This window comes from Cariama cristata, unplaced genomic scaffold, assembly GCF_000690535.1.
Source record: "Cariama cristata isolate BGI_N322 unplaced genomic scaffold, ASM69053v1 scaffold18039, whole genome shotgun sequence".
NCBI classification, from domain to species: domain Eukaryota; kingdom Metazoa; phylum Chordata; class Aves; order Cariamiformes; family Cariamidae; genus Cariama; species Cariama cristata.
The window spans coordinates 131035-152784 of NW_009636553.1; the positions used below are offsets into that span (position 1 = coordinate 131035).

Genomic DNA, 21750 nt, shown 5'->3' on the forward strand with positions numbered 1-21750 from the left:
TCCTGCTGATTTTACTATCAGGGTTTCACAGCCATGAAGTTTCCACAGCCATGTCCATTTCCATATGACTAGCCACTAAGGTGTGAAATCCTAGTCCATGACACAGAACCAAAAAATGTTTCCTATAAAATATATTTAGGAAATAAAAGCCCTTCTCTTTTCAGTTCTTGAAAGAGGACTTTTGGCAAAGATGCTGATGAAATGGAAGGTTATGTTTTTTTCTCATAGAGAAAAGGCATGTCATTATAAATGTTCTCCTTTCTGGTGTACGTCTTTTTCCTTCTCACTCCTAAAGATTCTGGTAGGTGATAAAGAAAGGCAATGAAAATGATTTGACATTCACGGTTAAGGAAAACCTGAATTAAATTGAAAAGTGAATTCTTAAGAGTTTCAGAGTTTTTGTTCCATCAGTAAGACAGAAATGTCTTTGAGTATAGCCTGTTTGCAAGTAGCAGCTATGATTTTGTACAGCATGTCTAAATTTAAAGGTTTCTTTTTATTTCAAAGTTGTGTATGTAGGCCTTCTGGAGGCTGGTTTCAAAATCAGATTAATTATGATACTAGCAGGTGGAAGGTAAAAGGGAAACTGTTTCCTGGCATTTTTTTTCCTAAATAGCAAGGTCTGATAAATTGATCAGTAGAACAGGACCAAGCCATTCCTCTTTGAGTCCGTGTCCTAGCTCTGCACAAACAGATTAACACATTCAGGCAACCCAATGGTCTTTGCCTCTCCAGTTACAACATGGACACAGCCACAGCTGCCTGTGAGCGAGGCTGTGGAGCCGTTTCGCTAAAGCCACTTTAGAAAGGAAGCAGAGGGTTTGTTTTACAAGGCATTCCTATGCAGTCAGCTTCATTTAAGAAGCCTCCAAAGGATGTGAAAAATAAGTCAGCTGTGGGCTTGCAGGACGGTTTTCATCATGGCTCTCCTTCCAGCCTGGTGCTTGATTTCTTGAATGCCATTTTCCAGTCCTCAGCACTCTGAACTAAAAAGCCTGAGTATGTGACAGGGTGGGTACATTTTTTCCTCGGCTTGCAGAACTCACGATGGAAAACCCCGCTAAGTTATGTGTTTCTCTCATACTGTTCTTGTCAGGCTTGTGCCATTTAAGAGAATGACTGCCCCCAGCAGTAAGCTCACCCTCCCACTTGCATTAGAAACAATTCTTTCGATGAAATGCAATCTGTAGGAGTGATTCTGACAACGCAGATTTTGAAGCTGGTGTCTTAAGCAATGTAAGAACCAGTTTCTTAAAGGTAAGAGAAAAATTAGACTAGGGATGCTGGAAGCACTGCTGTGCAGTTAAAATATTCTCTCTATGCAGATGTGAATGACTATAGGAAGAATAGAGGGCATACCAGTTTCTGGGGCTGCAAAGGCAGAAAAGCCCCAAATTCTGCATGGATGTTATTAAGATAAATATTGTTTGTTGTTTGTTTTTGTTTTTTTTTTTTTTAAAAAATGTATTTCCCTACTGGGTGATTCTCAAAAAAAAAAACCAAAAACACCCCCCCCAAAAAAAGAAGAGATTAAGGCAGTTTAGTTAATGAGGTTAAGCTTGATTAATAAAGGATTCAGAGTATTTCTTTGTGCACACCACTTACCATGACTTTCCTTTTTCTTGTGCTTTTACATGCCCCTGCTGCATCTAGTATTGTATCAGGAAACACTTGTGTTTTGTTGAGTTTTGGGTGGGGTTTTTTTGGAGGGGGGGGTTGTGGTGGTGTTGGTTTTTTTTTTAACCTTGTGTTGTATCACAGATTTTAAGGTCTTCAGTCATTATGCTGTGGATCTGTCTTGAATTCCATGAAATGTTTCCTATCAAACTAGGAGACCATATGCCCATGTTGGCCTAAAATTCTCAGTGCATCATGAACCAGAAATAGAAGCTGGTAAAGATTCTTCAGAGATTGTGTTCACTTGTTCCAAAGACCTGGTTTGTTTATGGAAGGGATGCTTGCAGTACATAAACACTATTTAAGGAGAAATGTCTCCAAAATGTAGAACAGTTGTTCTCTTCTCCTTCTCATCCTAATGGTATTTTTAAGGAAAGCTATACAACACCCTATACTGCGTCTCATTTACAAATAGGCATTAGGATCTTGATAGGAAAGAGCAAGCAGAGAATAACCTACATTAGATACTTCTCTCAGTTCCTTGTAAGCATTCTGAAATTATTTACGGAGGAATTTAAAAGTAGGTTTCTCCATTTTTAGTAGCTGTACAGTTTTACAGACTGTAATATTCAGTCTGGATGTTGGTCTATTTTAATTAATACTTTTATAGCCATGAAATTTAAAATATTTTATTTTTCAAGGTAAATGAATAGGAATTAAGGCTAAAATGGATAGAAATTAATGGAACAATAAAGTGGCAAGCAATCTGTGGCCTCTCACTGAAGAAAGAATTCTGTGATTCACACAGAATCATTGAGTCTGGAAGGCAGCTCTGGAGATCATCTAGTTCAACCCTGCTGCTCAGAGCAAGGTCAGCCAGAGCAAGGTGCTCAGGGCTGTGTCCTGTCAGGTTTTGAGTGACAGACACCCCACAGCCTCTCAGGGCAACCTGTTCCTGTGTTCAACCACCCTCACAGTAAAAAAACTTTTCCTTTATGTTCACATGGAATTTCCTGTTCAGTTTGTGCCTTTGCCTCTTGTCCTCTCACTGGGCAGCACTGAGAAAAGCCTGGCTCTGTCTTATTTTCTTCCCCAATAACATACATATTGATAAGATTCCCCTGAGCCTTCTCTTCTCCAGGCTGCACAGTCCCAGTTCGCTCAACATCTCCTGGTATGACAGATGCCTGAGTCCCTTAATCATCTTTGTGGTCCTTCACTGGACTCTCTCCAGTACATCCATGTTTCTCTTGTACTGGGGAGCCCAGCACTGGACACAGCGCTCAAAGTATGGCCTCGCCAGTGCTGAGCAGAGGGAAGGATCATCTCCCTCAACCTGCTGGCAGCGCTTTGCCTAATGCAGCCCAGGAGGCTCTTGGCACTTTTAGATGGATTAGCTTTAAAAAATACAAATATGGGGTGGGGGTGGGGGTGTCCCCTTTTCTTTTTCAGGTAATACCTCCTTAGATGGGTGTTGGGGTTGATCACAGCTCTAGTCCATTCTTATTTCCTAAAGCTACCAAAAAGGAAGCCACCAAATGTTTTTTCTGAAAGTGGGATCACAGAACAGAAGAAGATGATTATGTTACAACCAACCACCTAGACACAGACTCTGCCTTATTGTCTTGTTATCTGGAAGTGTTTGGAATGGATTGGATTAGATGAAAATGTCCATTAAAAAAAGGCCACTACTTTTCAATATTTACCACACCGTGGTATCTGGGATACCACAGTTTCTCTCTAAGCTCGCAATAGGAAATAACTATGGTAATTGTGTGGTATGGGTTGGCAAATGTTGATTTTTCTGAATGGAAGCCATTCTAGCAACAGTACATAACAAAATCTGCAGTAAGAGTGCAGTCCTAAGCATATTGAAAATAATAAGTGGACATAGACCGCTTTGGATCCCACCCTAGTAACAGCTTTCTCATGGGAACTGCTTGAGACTCAAATTATAGTTACTTCAGTTCCTGAACAAGTATGTAAGCTATAGCTGCTCATATGAAACATTTTCTTGATATATTTTTTCTTTAATTAAAATTAATGGTCCTAAAGGGAACTTTTAAAAGTAAAAGTAACAGGTAAATGTTACCTCACTGGTTTTCACTGAGAAGTGGACACCTCATTGACATTTCCTCTCTGAGTCCTGAAGACTTCTTCGAAAATTTTAGATCCTCATTTTGTAACTTTGAATTAGAAATTATTCTTCTAGTGTAGTTTCCATTTTTAGGGTGAAAATTTGGGAGGATGTAGGTGATCAAAAGTCAGTGGGACTGAGGCTTCTAAGACACTTAATAGCTTTTGAAATTTTTACCCCCGAGGTGCCTTTCCCCTGCTGATTTTGGCAGCCCTCAGCCAAAATCTACAAATGAGAGTTCCTCCTCTCAGCTGCTGGCTTTCTGAGCCATTTTCTATATAAATAGAGATCACGTGGACTTTAATAAGGTCAGGGAATGTTTTTTAAATGTCTGTGATTTTTTTTTTTCCCCTCAAAACTTAATTTTGCCCATCTGATTTCTGTGGAAGTGGGAACAGATGCCAGAAGCTGAGAACTCCAGCAGCTTTGTGCTCACGCTTACAGCAGAGCACTTGCGGGATTGGGACCCTCAATTACTATCACATGTAGTGTTACATACTGGCTCTTAGCTGAGATCTGCAAAAGCAGTCTAGTTCTTCTACCATGTCAAAGTTAGGGGTGTTTAAGGAAATATGGATGTATCTTCACTCCATTTTTGTCTGTTTGTTTGATGAGTGAGATTACTTCATTAAAGAAGGGACACATGGGGTGCCTTCTTGAGCATAAATCCTCTGGTATTGAGGCCTAAACTTAAGCACCTAATTCCATGTTTAGGCACCTTCATAACTGGCTCTTTATCTCAGAAAGTGAGTCTGTTTATAGCAAAGTCTAACTATTGATTTAGATTCCCCGTTTGAGACAGCAGGGCTTGGATATTTTTGCCTTGTGCCAAGAAATGAGAGAGTCAGAAGCATTTCCAGCTTTCTCGATGTCTCTTTCAGTGTGCTTAGTTTTGAGGGTACTACTTTTATCCAGTTACTGATCAGAAGAGTAGTCTAATTTTGTACATTTTAAACCGTTTCTGTTGTGTTTCTAGTTTGAAAACATGTAAGAGACTCATAAAGACTTCAATTTGTTCTCTAACAACGGCTGAGCTCCTTGGAAGCACACGGCGTTTGGGAAGGAGCAGCGATTTGTGTGTACGAGCACTGAATTGTCAGGCAGCCGTTCAGCATCGGAGCTGCTGTGTGGATCTATTTCAGCAAAGTGCTAGTGGAAAAAGGTTTAAGGGCAAGGATCACAGTTCCCAAATCAGGATCTGTCTGTCCCGTTTATGCACACTAATACCCCTACCTAACCATTTTTTGTGGGGAATAGTGTTATTCCTAAAAGACTTCTTTTAGTAATCTTATTTTTGGTTGCTTCATATAAGTACTGCTTTAAAATTGCCTGAGTGGTCAAGCTGATTTGGAAAAGTGGGAAAATGTTTAGCCAGAAACTTAGCAATTTTTACAGCAGTTCCAAAAAAGGACTGATAAAACCTGTTGTGATACTAACGTCATAATTCTGGTGCAGATGCTGAGAGATGCTGCTGGCAGCTTTTTACTGTGTTAGGTGAAAAACACACAAATTTAGGCAGACTGTAGTTTAAATGCTTGCGAGCACACCTCAGCAGAGATAACAGGATACCTTGAGTTGATGTACAGGAGGACGGGAGAAAAATGGTGTTACATTGGGGAAAAAACAAAAACAATCAGGGCTTTCTTCTTGAGCAGCTGCAGCCAGTTCCACTAATGGAAGTGCAAGAGCAGAAACTGGCAGCACAAGGTATGCGTTCGTTTTTACAGATGGCAATGCAGACAAGTTGGTAATTGAGAAGGAAGTCGTGTACGTGAGCTGTTTGACGGGGGACAGCCCATTACAGTATTTTCCTGTGTAATTGACTCGGTGAGTTATTGGAGACAGAATTTCTATTCCTCTTGAATAGGTTTCAGTTGCTGCAAAACGACATCATTATTGTGCGGGAAGTGCAGGTTTCCAGATTGCCTTTTTTTTTTGCTATTGGTTTTAATAAAACTTTTAAAATTAATTTTCGGGTTGCCTCTGTGGAAGTGTGTGTTGTACTGCTGGTAGTCAGTAGCAAAATACATCAGAGAAGAGGTCATACCATAGTGTGGTAGCTGTTGTTTAAGGCACTGGAAGAGATTTAAGGATGATCAGCTTTTAAAGAGTTGAGGGATAAAACCTTACAAATATGTTATATCTAGTAAAAAACAGTTGAAGGAAACTACTTTCTGAAAAATCATACTTTGTGTAGAATGATTAAGTAAATATTTAGCTCTTTGCAAACAAGACTAAGATGTAGTCCACCAGAAAATAATTCAGTGTTCATTATAAATGCCTCATACCATAAATATGTGTTTATGTATTTATTTAGTCTGTGTATATATATTTGGCTCAACAGAAAGTCATATACATTTTTAAGACACAGTATTTAAAAATCAGCTACCACTAACTGTGTCAAGGAAGTCTAACCTGCAGGAAAAGTTTTGTTGTTTCATATTTGTGCCACTGCAGAACTTGAGGGAGAACTGTGAAATTACCTTCTTTCCCTGTTTAGATTAACAAGGAGATACACTGTGAACTACATAATTTTCACTGATAAATGCTCAAATGAATGAAAATTAAGAAGTCATTGTAAAGTGTATTGTGATTATCTATATGATCCCATAGTTGCACGTGGCTCTTAATAGATGATGAAAGTGATGGTAAATTCCTGCCTGTGGAGCTCAGGTCCTGGCTGAAGGTGGGTGTCCAAAGCTGGTTCCCTTCCAGCACAGTGGCAAAGGTTGGGTCAGCTGTAGCTTGGGGGAGGAAATAAGGTGAGGAGGTGACAGCAGTGAAGAGATCCCACAGCAAGTGGTTTAGTGGCTTCTTCACATAGCTATGTTTTTCTTAATTTAATAATTTATTTTGATCAGCCATTGTTTTACTTTGGTAGCAGTCATGACGTCCTAAACGAGTATCTTACTAAATTCTACTTGCTTAGTAAGACACAAAGAGATTGTCGTTCACTGCCTGTTTTTTAGGGTTTCTTGTTGTGGGTTTTTTTTTTTTTTGAGTAGTGAATGCCATTGTCTCTAAGGTAGCTTTACAAAATACAGGGAAATGCTTCAAATGCTGGGACAAAATCTACTTATCGGCATTTTTGCTGCTGATAAAAAAATAATTGCCGTTTACAAGCACATTAAAATATTTACTCCCCCTAAGGGATCAGGAGTAGGATTCTGAAAGGCTGCGCTAGCAGTAATGTTTAATTTACTGTCTGGGGTTTTTTCTCTCCCTAAACACTCCCTGATTCCTCTCATTAAAAGTTTGTAATATAGCATATATCATAAAAAGATGCTGTCACAATAGAGCATTATAAATTCCACTAAACTTTTTATATGAATTAGGTGTGTAATTTTAACTTTCCTCTTGGCATTTTTACTTTGTTCCTGCCTTCCTTTTCCTAACCTCTTTCTTATCCATCTTTCAAATACAGCTCTTCAATGTAATTGTTCTTGAAAATGTCTTAGATGACGAGTTTGGATTTGGCACATTAAATTGACTTCAAGAGACATCTGTTAACTCATGGTTAAGGTTGAAAACAACTTCTACTTTAACACTCTGCTTTATGTGTGTCGCTTTTTCTGACAACTTATGCTTTGGGGCCGAAAATTTGCTGTGCGTGGTCTATTCCTGAAAGCTGTCCAAGTTATAAAGGGAGGAAAACACAATGACTGTCTTTTTAATTTAGACATAGTTACAGCAAAAGCAACTAAAATTTTAAAATGTGAAACTTTACAGAGACATAGTTGTGGCTGTTTTCATAGTTGAGAGAGAAAGCAGTTTTGATTAAACACATTCAGAAAGGTCTGAGTGCCTCTGCAGCCAAAAGAAATGAGGGCTGAAAGATTCTTTTCCCATCCTAAACGGAAGAAAGTAGCACTTACTCCAACATCCAGATGCCGCCTTGCTGCTCAGGCTTTAAACTTATTAATCTGAGCCAAAACTCATGAGAACTAAATACCTCCTCCTATAAGGAGGACAATACCTGTAAAGACCTAGCAGGTGTGAAACAAGAAACTCCTGAATACTCACAGCAGTGCAAATGCAACGTATACAGATGTAACCATGAGTGCATTATACTATTTTTCTGAACCGTGTGGTAGCAGCCAGACGATTGCAGGTATGAGACCAGCTGCTTACAATTGATCCTCTCCACAGCGGGTCACCTGGCTCGTACTGAACCAAGCATGTGCAGGTTTCCTGGCGCTCCCTTTTTGGACCTCCCATGTTGCCAGAGAGCATCCGGAGCCAGCGTTTTGCCTTTTTTTCAGTGAGGCATGTATGGTTGTAGTCTCCAACTTTGTTGTTGGAAATAGGTCAGCCATATGCTTATTCTTGGGTAACATTTATGATTTCTGTGCATCTTGTGTTCTGGAGTCATGACTACAACATGCTCTGTTTCTGGCATGGTAGGAAAGCCAGAGATGGTAAAAAAATCCACTCAGGCTTCATCATATCATCGTTTTGTGATGGGGAAGTGAAAGTAATCAGCAAAAAGACAAGTTTTGTTGTGTCCAAAACCAAGAGGGTGATGTAAGAAAAATGCTTGGCTGATGGTTATGGAGCCTATTTGAGTTTCTAAAAGCATCCTCTGGCAGAAAATTTGAAAACAGGATGTGTTTGGCACTAGCAGAGTGTCAGGCACTGTTGCTTAGTCTAGCTAGCTAAAAAGCCACAGTTCCTGAGCAGTGTTTTTGGCTGTGCTTTTACAATATATATTTTGCTACATGAAGTTCCATCGAAATAATAAGTCAAAGTTCACTACATTTTAAAATATTTTTTGTATAACTGTGGAGTATAATGACATTTCTATTAGGCTACAGAGTTTGAAATTGTGTAAACATGTAGGGTCATCCTTTTAAAATCTAAAGCAGTTTTTACGAAAAAGAAGGGTCTGATCCTGTCAAGATACCTGAGTGAATTACTTGTTATGTTTTTCTCTGCTGGTTTATTGCTTAGCAGAAAGCACTACTAATAATTTCGTTGTTTCAGTGAAGTATTGGTAAGTAGTGAAAATCATTTAAGGAGTTAAAAAAATTAGGTATTCAGGCTTGACGATGTGTATACCAAGTTTCAGACTTGTTCAATTTGAAACGGTCAAGATATGAAACCATAAAAAATGTGAGTAAATACTCTGAATATCAAGGGTTGTTAGGCAATTACATGCTTTCATCATGGTTCTTTCTGAGGGAAAACAGTTAGTAGAGAGATCTGCAAGACATATTCAGTGAATAATTACGGACTTTCATAGCTTAGCTACATAAAAATAATAATCCACTTGTTGCTTTGCTACTACTAAAATACTAAAATGTGTGCATACTTTTTTTCCCCAGAGCAAAGCCACTATGACTGTAGATTTGTTAAAAAGTTATCTGAAAAACTTGAAATCCCCTCTGCCCCCACCCCCCCAGCTTTGGCCAATCTCCAAATTATAAACAGCTGAACTGATTTAAATAAAGTTTTCAGTACCATAAAATAAAATAAAATAATAAATTAAAAAAGTTACATCTGGGCTGACAAAAACATGCGCCAAATTTCAGCCCAAAGTGATGTGTGACAACTGTGATATTAAACACCCAGACCTAGGAACTGGGATGGAAATAGAGACAGACTCTTCACTGCACTGGCCCCTTCAGGATTTGGGATTGTAGTGTAGTGTTTATAAGGCCCCAGATGATTAAAGCTTGACTTAGTAGATACATATTTTAGTTATTTAGACCCTTTTGGGTTATTCTTCCAAGGATATACAGGAAATTTTCACGGATAACTCCAGCTAGTGCTAGTGGCATTGGTCGTAGACTGAAACCTTTTTATCTGTGGCTCAAAACCTCCCGTGACTAGTTATGTCAACTTACCTTTTCTGGGCTGATTTTAAGAGATTAACTATGGTAAGTATGTGTTCACGTTTAAAACAGAGGGAAAGGTTCCATAACACATTCCTTGCAAATGCTGGCTAGGGTGGTGCTTAGCAGCACACTTCTGCACATGGCTGGATTTTATGGAGGCTGTGGGCCATAGCTGTTGCACAGACTGCTGGATTACTGCTCAAGTTCCTGTTTCTTTGTGAGACTACCTGGAAAACCAGCAATATTGGCCATTTTTATTGACTAATGCAAACGCTGAGTATGCAAAGCCAAACAGACTTATGCAGAAGAAGCATCATCACTAACAGTAGAAGTATCATCGTTAGTTAACATTTAGCACACACACAAAAAAAATTAGATCATTTTTGTTGGCCAGCAACTTTTATAAAACTTAGTATATGGGAATTAAAGGCCCCAGGTTTTGTTCTTTTTTTTTTCTTTTTTTTTTTTTTTTTTTTTTAAAAAACTTTTTTGGTTTTTGAAAAACGGTCTTTTTTTTTTCTTTTTTTTTTTTTTTTTTTTTTTTAAGAAACTATATTGGTTTATGAGAACAGGACTACAGGCATTGTAGGCTTTTAAAAACAGCCTCACTTTTTTTTTTGCAGACATTGTCAAAGTTTCTCTGGTGTATTTTGACAAGCAGATCTGTTCTGTGGTTTAGTAGGATCTGGGAGTCAAGAATATTTAGTCCTGTTTCACCCCAGGAAATCCATTCTAAAGTTGTGTGTCCCCATGATAAAAAGCTGTTTCATAACCAAAAAGCTCAACAAAGTAACAGCATTTAAGTTTTTCCAGAGGTGGTTTAATTCTCAACTTATTATTATATGTAATCTATGTTGGAACACTTAGGTATTGGAATAATCATTGTTGATTATCCTGTAAGGTCCTTAAATAATACAAAAGTAAGAGAAGGTAAAGAAAGTTACAACACTTAGAACAACATGTAAGATGGATTTACATACTTTGCATTAAATTTAGGGAAGGATGTTTAGCTGGAATACTTCGAAATTTTAAACAGATAAATAGTTTGTAAGTACTAAATAATGACAGGTATAGGTTTTTGATACATATAGCTAATACTAGGTATGCAGAGGGCTGGAGCAGCTGTTGTATGCAGACAGGCTGAGAGAGTTGGGGTTGTTCAGCCTGGAGAAGAGAAGGCTCCGGGGAGACGTTAGAGCAGCCTTCCAGTACCTAAAAGGGGCCTACAAGAAAGCTGGAGAAGGACTTTTTACAAGGGCCTGTAGTGATAGGACAAGGGGCAATGGCTTTAAACTGGAAGAAAGAAGATTTAGATTAGATATCAGGAAGAAATTCTTCACTGTGAGGCTGGTGAGACACTGGAACAGGTTGCCCAGAGAGGCTGTGGATGCCCCATCCCTGGAAGTGTTCAAGGGGAGGTTGGATGAGGCTTTGAGCAACCTGGTCTAGTGGAAGGTGTCCCTGCCCATGGCAGGGGTGTTGGAACTAGATGATCTTTAATGTTTCTTCCAACCCAAACCAGTCTATGATTCTGTGATACTATGATTTTGTAGATTGTTGTCAGCTGTAGTCTTTGTAGTGTTTCATTGCAACTGATGTCCAATTTGAATTAGATGTTTCTCCAAAAAAGAGAGAAAAAGTGAGTTACTTTTGTCAATGTTTTAAAGATGTACTATCTCTATAGCATTCAATGAAGATTTCAGTGTTACTTCACCTTCTGTCACCATTCAGGTGTGTACAAATGCAGCATATAAACTAGACCACTTTCTATATATTTTAAAAGTCTTCCATGACTTTGTAGAGGGTATTTCCCAAACTCAAGGAACACAAACAGAAATGAAGGGATGGAAAGCCTGACTCAGGTTGAGACTCCACTTGGTTAATACACCACACCAAGAAGCCATAGGCTGGCAGACAAGAAGTAGGAATGGAAAGGAACAGTTCCGCAGTTATATCTGAATCCTGGCCATATACAGTCTTTTCCGCTTGGAAACTTCTAGCCCTTCAAGTGGACCAAATTGGGGTTAGTTTAGTGAAGCTTTTATTGTAGTCTTCAGGAAAATACTTAGGCAGCCAGGTGAAGCTGGGAAAGGATATGCAACCACAAAAAGAACCGGGAGCTTCAATTTACTTGTAGATGAGTGCACCTTCCCAGAGTGAGCTGCATCTCATATACACAACTAGTTAGATGTTTGCTGAAGGACATCAGCCACCATTTAGTGCTCCCCTTAGCCAAATTGAGAAAAATGTAGTATATTACTGCTTCTCATTTAAGAGACAAAGTAGGGGATGATGTAAGGGGGTGAGAGAGAGATTATCTTGACAACAATCTTGATTTTATGTTATCACTTTAAAGTAGCACAACCTGCTGTATTAATGAAATTGTGTTCTTGGTTTAAAAGGGCAATTGTTAGCCTGACTTTGTGCTCACTAAAAACATTTCTCCAGTCTTGTTAAATTATTGCACTCATTTCAGATTTTTATGGCTATGCAGCTTACCAGCCCTCATTTCTTTACATTTCATTCATTTTCCTTGTATTGATGATTAATGGAGGATGTCGAACGTTAGAGTGAGCAGGCATCAGCAAATGCAAGATCATAATTAGTTTAGCTGACGAGGGCCTCTGATAGCACTTGCATCTGGATGGAAAAATTACCCTATAGGGAACTGGCTGCTCACCAGGTCTTTTTAGTGATACATTGTGAAACACCCGATGAATCAAATGCCCTTTCAATGCCAAGAAAGTGTTCCAGTCTTGAAGCCAAAATTATGTCTGCAGAAAGCTTTCCATTTGAAATGTATCAGAGTACAATTATAACCATTGTATTTTTTTGGCATGAACACTAGTCTTCTACAGTATGGCCTAAAGTTAAATAAATTACTTAAGTTTTATGAAACCCTGAAATTTTTACTTAAAGTGTTAGTAATTTTTAATTTCTAATAAAATTAGTTTTCACACAGACTGTTTTTCCATTTTTATCTTAGCTGCTGAAGGTTTCTTATTGTTTTTTTTCCTTTGCAAAAAGGGAAGAGAGTTGAAATTCAGATTTTCTTTTCAGCAAAAGAATTGCATTCCTACTTATTAACATTTGTACCCACAAACATAGCCTGACTTTTATTTAAATGAGACCTTTAATGAAATCATTATTCTGTAGAAAGAATTTAGCAAGCAATACTTATAAACGTGTCTAGTTCTAAATATTCCTGGATCATTATGAAAGCTGATGAATGCACAGCTCAGTCTGGTTAAAAGTTGGTTTGTATTTAGGAAACTTGTGCTGTGCCTTTCTTAGCCTGACTAAAATAAAATAAATAAATCTACCCATCGATGAGACAGTGTTTTCTGGGGTTTCAGGTGAAGTTCAAAAGAGGTCTCATTAAGAATACTGTACTTTTATTTGTTTGGCAGGGATCACTCCTTGTTCATAGTGGGCTGTGGGAAATATATGGTAGCTTATACTGATTTTAGAGGTAAATGGGAAAGACTGGAACTGAGTATCATGTATTCAGTTAATGAAGTATAAAGTCTGTTAAAGGAATTAGTGACACAGATACAAACTGTAGTTAATTGAGGTGGTGGTGTTTCAGAATTGTTATTGCCAGTCACACTTTAAAATTGAGCAAACTAAAAAGAAATAATCTGTTGTGAAATGCAGTGAACAAACCAGGAGAAGTTTACAGAATGTTCTCTGTCAGCTTTCAGAGGGGTTTTTCAGAATTTGCTGTTTAGAAACCATCATTAAATGCACAAAACCTGAAGTTCAAAAAGTTAAAGCTGTTATTCTGAAAAGGCTTTGGTGTTTCACACACCTCATCCATCACTCTAGGGTTAATTATAATGAAAATCAGTGGTGCCTATTAAGCACAATTGAACCTGACCTCATTATGGGCAGTGTGGTTTTATACTGTCATTGTTGCCAGTCTAGAGACAAAACTCCTGTGTTGATTTGTCCTAACTCCGCAGCTCATGTGACTCACCTCTGACCTGTTTTTTTTTCTGTGTGTTTTTTTTTCTTTTTCTTCCCTATTTCAGAGACGTAGAGGCTCGGGTGTTTTTTGTGCCAATTGCCTGACCACAAAGACCTCTCTCTGGCGAAAGAATGCAAATGGTGGATATGTATGCAATGCGTGTGGCCTCTACCAGAAGCTTCACTCGGTAGGAAGAACTTACTGGTTTGTTCAGAAAAAAGAGGGGTTATACAGCTAACTTGGGCATCTGTGATCTTGTCTGGTTGTGTGATTAGTACCACTCCCTGGCCTGCAGTTAATTTCCTAACAGGGTTTTGCAGTATGGTCACTTTGGGATCAGATGTGATTCATTATGAAACAGGCTGGGATGCTGTGGGTAGACGTGTTTGAGATCACCAGTGATGCATTTAATTATTTTGATAAAAAATAAGGGGAAAATTATTTCTTTTCTGGGAATTCCATTTGAAGGCATACAATACATTGTGATGAAGGCTGTCTAAATTCAAGAGCCCTCATGTTCGCAATTAAAAAAAAATAATTCTTAAAGTTAGACATCACATCTATATCAAAAATATCCCTTGCTGTGGTTTCTGTTTCCTTTCACTTCTCTTCCCCCCTTTATTCTTGACAGTAAATTTCCTGGAGATATGGGGTGGTGGGCTTTTTTGTTCTTTTTTCTACAGTTCTTACAGTCTGCTGGAGGATTCTGAAATAACTCAACAAGGAAGCTACTCACCTGATGGCACTCATCACTTGGTGAGGGGAAGATGCACCATCCCTCAGGATCAGGCAGGGAATAAGTAATAATCATGGACTGTCTATATTGCTTTTCATCTTACTGACATTTGACTTGATCCTGAAAGATGTTGAATGCTCTGGTCCAGGTCCAGGAAAGCCATGCTTAAGTGTTTCCTTGGATCAGTGCCAAAATGCTCAGAATCTTTTAGGTTAAGACCCACTAGTTAAATATTATCCCTGCTATCTTTAATAGAAGCATATGGGAGAGCCAGGTGACCAAGATTTGACTCTAATTAATTAATTTTACAACATTCCCATGAAGTTAAAAAGTGTTACTACTGCTCAGAAGTAGAAACTGAGGCAGTCTTTGGGAGTTTGCCAAGGCAACATAACAGTTCAGGCTTAGAGCCCAAATCAGAAATCTATGTTATGGCTAAGAGTGTGTGTTTTTTAAAACTCTTTTCAGAAATTCCATTTTCAAAAAAAAAAGACCCAGTTAGGAAACTATATTTCAAATGCATCAAGACTTCCAAGTATCCACGCCTATTTCTCTTTAAATTTGAGGCATATGCTTCTAAATCAATTAGTAGTATCTGTGAATTTTGCCCTTGGTCTTGTGTACAGGCCATATAACAATCCTATTTACTTAAGATCCTGTCCAGCCAGCCCGCTTAATAAAAAAGAAAAAGATTCCAATTTTCAGAAGTAGCAGGACCATCACCTCTCTGAAAGGTTAGCTCTGTTTGCCATGGGCTGTCATTCTGAGACCTGTAACTGTTTTTAAGCTCCAGAACACCCTAGGCAGTCAGATAGCATCTGAGCAGCAGAAGATGGACTAATGCACGATCTCTGGCCAGCGTCTTGGCTGGGTCTTGCTGAAAATATCATCTTCCTGGAGATCTCTTGAAGCTCTAGATATAATAACAATTTAAGGAAATTGATCAGTGGTGAGCATCCACAAAGATTTTAAGGAGGACAGTTTGGCTTTTTAACATTAATTTGTCATTTGAATCCAGTTACTTGTAGGACTTCCATTCACAGCCTCCATTTTTCCTTTTTTTAATATACTTATCTAAACTGGTGTTGGACCTTACCATGATTATTAACATAACTTATTGAATAGATAAAAGCTATAAGAATCAGTTTTGAATTCAAACACCTAACTCAGATAATTCTTATGAACCAGTAAGAACAAACTAGTGTGCTTCCAACAATAATAATTAGCAATACAATGTCAAACTTTATTTCAGGTATATAGAAAGTAAGAAGCTGACGCTATCTTTTAGCTCCACTGTTCAAGCATGACAATAACCTGTCATTCAGTGGACATCTGACATTAGTATCTTCAATTGAACTTTGACCAAACAAATGCAAAGAATTTATTTAAGCTTCCACTCTGCTGTGGTATGATAGCAACTCCATTGTAAGTTAGAGTCTGAAATAACCAAACGAATCTCTCCTTTGAGACACCTTTTGAGACAGTCCCATGCAAAGGGATGTTCTTTAGACTGAAACCAGAAAGATGAAAGTTCCTTTTATCTGTCTGCCTGTCTATCTCTTCATGAAAAGTTACAGTAATTAATTGTCATTTATGTTTTTGAATTAAGGAGTCTAGGATGATGCAGTTATTAGGTAAATGTCTGAAACTAAAAATTCAAGGGAATAGAACTGATCCCTGCTGTGAGTCACCCTGTTAAACTAAATTATGCTACACAGCTGAGTAAAATTCACCTATAGTAGGTTTGCATGTTTCATATCTCTCTTTTGATTGGATTATCACTATCTAGAACTATTGTCCTCATTAACTCAAGAATGTGTGTAAGACTTATCTCTAACGTCCCTTTTTTACTTTTATTTAATAAGAAGAAAAATGTATGGTCTGTCAGATACTGCTAGGTGGTAGTGACTGACAAATGTTAACATGGTAGTGATTTCTGCTGTAAGTCACATTTCTATTTCTGTGATACCCTTGAATAAATTTTCAATGTGTTTTCAAAAACGTTCAGTCTGTCTAGGGGTCATTTACATTAAACTTGCCAGTTTTTTTGTATTTCTCTCCTTTAATGCAGACAACTGTGTTAAGAAATGTGTAGTAATATTCCAATGGTCAATTATTAAAATAGTTTTAGTGAAAAAATGCAGTTCACTACAAACATATACACAATATTCACATTTATTGACAGAGAAAGGTATATCCCTTGTCTCCCCAGAATCATGAATTCGAGCATTATTATTGTGGTACTGTTCCTCATTTTTTAATAGCTCTAACTTGGTCATGGAAAACTAGATTTTATTCCATAGTGATTCCTTGGCCACATCTTCATACTGCTTCAGTGAGGAGTTACAGCATATTACTCTGGGATTAGACATACATGATCTTCTAGTGGAGAGATCACTCTAATTTCCCATTGTATCTAGGAAGTCTAATCACAATACTTTAATGAACTATTTGTTGAATTTTGTGATTATTTTTAAAGTTACTGATATATTTGGAGTAGGGAGATTGCCAATTGATATAGAGATGGCAAAAAAAATCTTAGTGATCGTACTCAATATATTATGTATAACATACAACTAAGGGTCTGATATAGAGCATTTTACAAGTAAAGTTCTGGTAATATCTCCACTATTTTCTAATTTTAATACCTCACTAAAAATCAAGAAGAGAGCTTAAACTTTTCTGTCTGCCTCAGTTGCAACCTAATACAAAATATTTCTATCATCTGCACCTTACTACTGTGGGTAAGGAAAAAAATCAGTAGCTTTACTCCACTGAATAGTCTGTTTTAATCAGCTAAAGACTAGTCAGATGAGTACAGTCATTTGCATGCTGAAGAATTTTTAAGTTGGACTTACAGCCTTTAACTCCTAATGGCATGTAATTTTGAAGGGCCAGAGCTCCAAACAGGTGTGTGAGGGTCCTTAATCACAGATATGAAGATGTTTCTTTTAACTACTTCCACGATCAGACTTCATACCTGTAGCATGAAGAGTAAGATTAAAAGTATTTCCAAACTGTTGAAAGGTTATCTGAAAGCCATATGAAAATGGTCTGTAGTGTATAAATAAAAGTTTAATAAGAGCAACATCAACAATATTGTAAGGTCTCACCCAGCATGTCAGTATGTCAGTGTTACAATTGTCATAAAAAGGTGAGGAAATTACACTGAGCTTGTAATAAAGAGTATATGCTTATTCATATTAATTGGCTGTTGATTCTGCAAACTATAAAGTTTATTTGCATAGAATTTACATAGAAAATATTCTATTTTTATCTAACATGATTTTTCCTCGACTTTGATCTGTTTGAGGAGGCTGGTTCAGGTGCTGTTTTTCTGCTAAGTTTAGATTTTGTTTATTAAAAATCTAAATCAAAGTGTATATTTCCTCTGGTTCAGAGTTTTAATAGAAAGTAGAATCTTAGCAAGTAGCTACACGCCTAAAATGTAGTTAACCATTAAGAATAAGCCAACCTCAGGGAAATAAATAGGTGAAAGAGGAGAGAAAGATGGCAAGTCAAGAGAGAAACTAGATCTCTGCAAATAATAGAGTGAGCACTCCTCCAGCTCTGGATATTTTTGTATTAGTTCAAAGTTATGAATAGATATAAATTATCTTACATTCAAGGTACAAATTGTTTTGAATGTTGACTGTAAGCCAAAATTTAATCTGCACTTCAAAACAATGTTAAAAAGAAAATTTCCAAATAAACATATAAGTGGAATACCGTGTGGGCACTTTTCTGGCCTCCAACCAAAATAGGATTATGTGTGCATTTGGATGAGACAAATTGCAACTGCCAGCACACCAGACTGAATGACTTTTAGGTAGTTTTTGTTGTTTTAACATCTGCCCAGTAGAGCAACACATACCGACGTTACAGCACCATCTTTCATTCACATACCATTGCCTTCCTGTTGAGGGGCCTTTCAAAGAGGCCTGGCTGCTGTCGTTCCTTGTACTATTTTTTCTTCATGCAAAAATATTTTCAGTTCTCATCTAAATAGGCCACCTACCTGAGCTGATGTGAGGAGGTAGCAAATGGAACAGAAGTCTTCACTTGGTTCTTGCCTCTGCCTCTTCTGCAATGCTTTTTTCTTTACAGACCCTTTTTTCCCCGCCTTCAGGGGACACCTTCTGTCTCTCATGACTTAGTAGCACAAAATCAGTAACATTTAGAAAGAAATACAGAAGGGATAAAGGAAGGGGAGTTGGTACCAAAGTCCCAGGTAGACCTTTTCATGCATAGGACAGGTTTTCTTGGGCTTTCTTCTCCATCTTGCCTAGTCCCTTTCCAGCCACCGTCATCCCACTCACCACCACAGTGGACCTGCAGCCCTTTTGCTAGGTGACAGCAGTGGCGGTCAGCAAGCCCTGTATTTGCTTGCATTTTCTATCCATGTCAAAGCGGGGGTGGGTATCAAGGTAAGTGTTACTCAATTCTTGCCAGTGTGACCTGTGCAACCCCTGCTCAATACCAACTGTAGTGACATGGTACATAGAGTAACACTAGTGTGTAAGGCCATGCATCTCCCACGTCATCCTCAGCTCTCAGCACCCACTTTCAGCACATCTCCCCCAGAAGTTTTCAGGAGTAAGGGGTAATAAATGCTTTGACAGCTTGGCTTCATGCCTTTTTAAGTAAACAGATGCAGTATGTCTAAGGCAGTTGACTTAGTTTGGTAAAACAAACCAATTCATAGTTTACTTCTAGCATGAGGGACCAGGAACCAGCATTTGGGTTGAAATTTGGTCATTCCATAAAACTCTTATAATATTGCTCTTCACAAAACAAAAGATAAATTTGCGTGAGCGTGGTCTCACAGATTTGTTTAATGTGTCTTTCTTTTTTCCTTTTGTTCATTATGTGTGTGTTTCATGCAGACTCCCAGGCCTTTAAACATCATTAAGCAGAACAATGGTGAGCAGATCATTAGGAGACGAACAAGAAAGCGCCTTAACCCGGAGGCACTTCAGGCTGAGCAGCTAAACAAACAGCAGAGGGGTAGCAGTGAGGAACAAGTCAATGGAAGCCCCTTAGAGAGGAGGTCAGAGGATCATTTACCTGAAGGTCATCAGAGAGAAATTCAGCTTCCCAGCCTCAGCAAATATGAGGCCCCAGGTTCATTGACTAAAAGCCATTCTGCTCAGCAGCCAATATTGGTCAGCCAAACTCTGGATATTCACAAAAGGATGCAACCTTTGCACATTCAGATAAAAAGTCCTCAGGAAAGTACTGGAGACCCAGGAAACAGTTCATCGATATCAGAGGGGAAAGGAAGCTCAGAGAGAGGCAGCCCGATAGAAAAATACATGAGACCTGCGAAACACCCAAACTATTCACCACCTGGAAGCCCTATTGAAAAATACCAGTACCCACTTTTTGGACTTCCGTTTGTACACAATGACTTTCAGAGTGAAGCTGACTGGCTGAGATTCTGGAGTAAATATAAGCTGTCTGTTCCTGGGAATCCACACTACTTGAGTCATGTGCCTGGCCTACCAAATCCTTGCCAAAACTATGTGCCTTATCCCACCTTTAATCTGCCTCCTCATTTTTCAACTGTTGGATCAGACAATGACATTCCTCTAGATTTGGCGATAAAGCATTCCAGACCTGGGCCAACTGCAAATGGTGCCTCCAAGGAAAAGAGTAAGGCACCACCAAATGTAAAAAATGAAGGTCCCTTGAATGTAGTAAAAACAGAGAAAGTTGATAGAAGTACTCAAGATGAACTTTCTACCAAGTGTGTGCACTGTGGCATTGTCTTTCTGGATGAAGTGATGTATGCTTTGCATATGAGTTGCCATGGTGACAGTGGACCTTTCCAGTGCAGCATATGCCAGCATCTTTGCACGGACAAGTATGACTTCACAACTCACATCCAGAGGGGCCTACACAGGAACAATGCACAAGCTGAAAAGAATGGAAAACCTAAAGAGTAAACCTTAGCACTTAGCACAATTAAACAGAAATAGGTTTCCTTGATGGGAATTCAATAGCTTGTAATGTCTTGTGAAGACCTATAAAGCACTTCATATAGAGAGCATGCCTTATCCAATATTAAATCCCTTGTTATTTTCTTTTTTTCCTTTTTCTTCTTTTTTTTTCCCCCTTTTTTTTCTTTTTTTTTTTTTTTTTTTTTCCTTTTAAATGAGTGGGTTACCAAGAAAAAAAGAGCAGTTGAATGGTGGCCAGAAGGGGAAGAAGTAATTATATGGGACATGACCCACCAAAGCTAGCCAGAATGCGGTGAATCATGGCGAATAACCTTGAGAAAGTTCTACCAGACAATTAATACCTTTGCTGTTGTGTAAGAGACATAACTGGCAAGAGTGCAAAGATGTGTATATGTATATACTGCTGCAGGGGTATAGTGAACATATGCACATTGTATATAAGAACTAGACTTGTTAAATATACAGATATTAAAAGGTCATTTTCTTTTCTTTAATTTGGGCTAATTTCTGCCCTACAACATGCCTTAGGATCACTTTGTCCTCAAAGCTTTGGCAGCAATTCCATCTAGATGTTTCTCAGACTCAGCTGAATTTTAGCTACCATTTTATCACTACATTCTTTCTGGCACACTTTAGTCTAGGAAAACCATTTTGTGCAAATGAAGTCTCTAATACAGAAGCCACACTCCGGGTTTAATTTGCATAGAACAAGGTAACCTGCTGTATTTTATTTTAATATATTTTTAATATATTACATTTCTAAACCTTAAATTCTAAGTTTACTTCTCCACAGGCTTAACATTGCTATACATACCAGTCAATCCCTTCAGTAGACTTATACCAGCTTTTACTAAGTAGCATTAAATGTCTTCATAGTACTTTTTAATACTTAAAGCTTTTTAAAAACTATCCATGAAGGGAAAGCTCCTCAGCATAACTGCTCAGGGAAATAGGGCTAAATAACTAAATATTAAATAATTGGTTAAAGGTGCTGTTAGACGAGCCTCCATGCTTGCTACAAGGGTGTACAAGAACTGACTTTAATCATTTTCATTATAGTGTCCCAACCAGTAGTTTATTATTTTGCCACAGGGATGTAGAAGATATTACAAGCTACTGGATGCACTGTCAGATTAACTTATTTCATTAAAGAAGTTGGGAGAACAAATAGAAAAAACCTTATTTTTCTAGTAAATATTAATGTATTACATTTCAAATAATGGTGCCTGACATATTGAATAATTATTTTCTACAGTGTACGTATGCAACAAAGATATTCCATCATGCATTAGAGTCAGTTCTGGCTCTGCCTCGCTGTTTACATTTGCAAATGTAGCAAACAAGGTAATGAAGCAACTATTTCTATTGCAGTAGGTATCTTTTTTCTGTGTGTGTGCATTAAAGTTGTAAACGATAACATGAAATGAATGAAATTTGTTGATATTAATGGTATGGAAAAACAAGAAGGAAATGAAAATATTTTTATGCCT

The 21750-nt window shown here is 38.0% G+C and overlaps 1 protein-coding gene across 1 annotated transcript in view; it reads left to right on the forward strand.

Moving 5' to 3' along the window:
• The window catches only part of LOC104167646 (zinc finger transcription factor Trps1), a gene marked incomplete at its 5' end in the record, with an annotated part of 149425 nt that extends 128956 nt beyond the window's left edge, over positions 1-20469 (forward strand). The window contains 2 exons of the mRNA XM_009707960.1: positions 13626-13748; positions 19184-20469. Coding sequence (XP_009706262.1) covers positions 13626-13748; positions 19184-20245 — 1185 coding nt within the window. The remainder of the gene's footprint in view (positions 1-13625; positions 13749-19183) is intronic.
• Positions 20470-21750: the final 1281 nt, after the last annotated feature.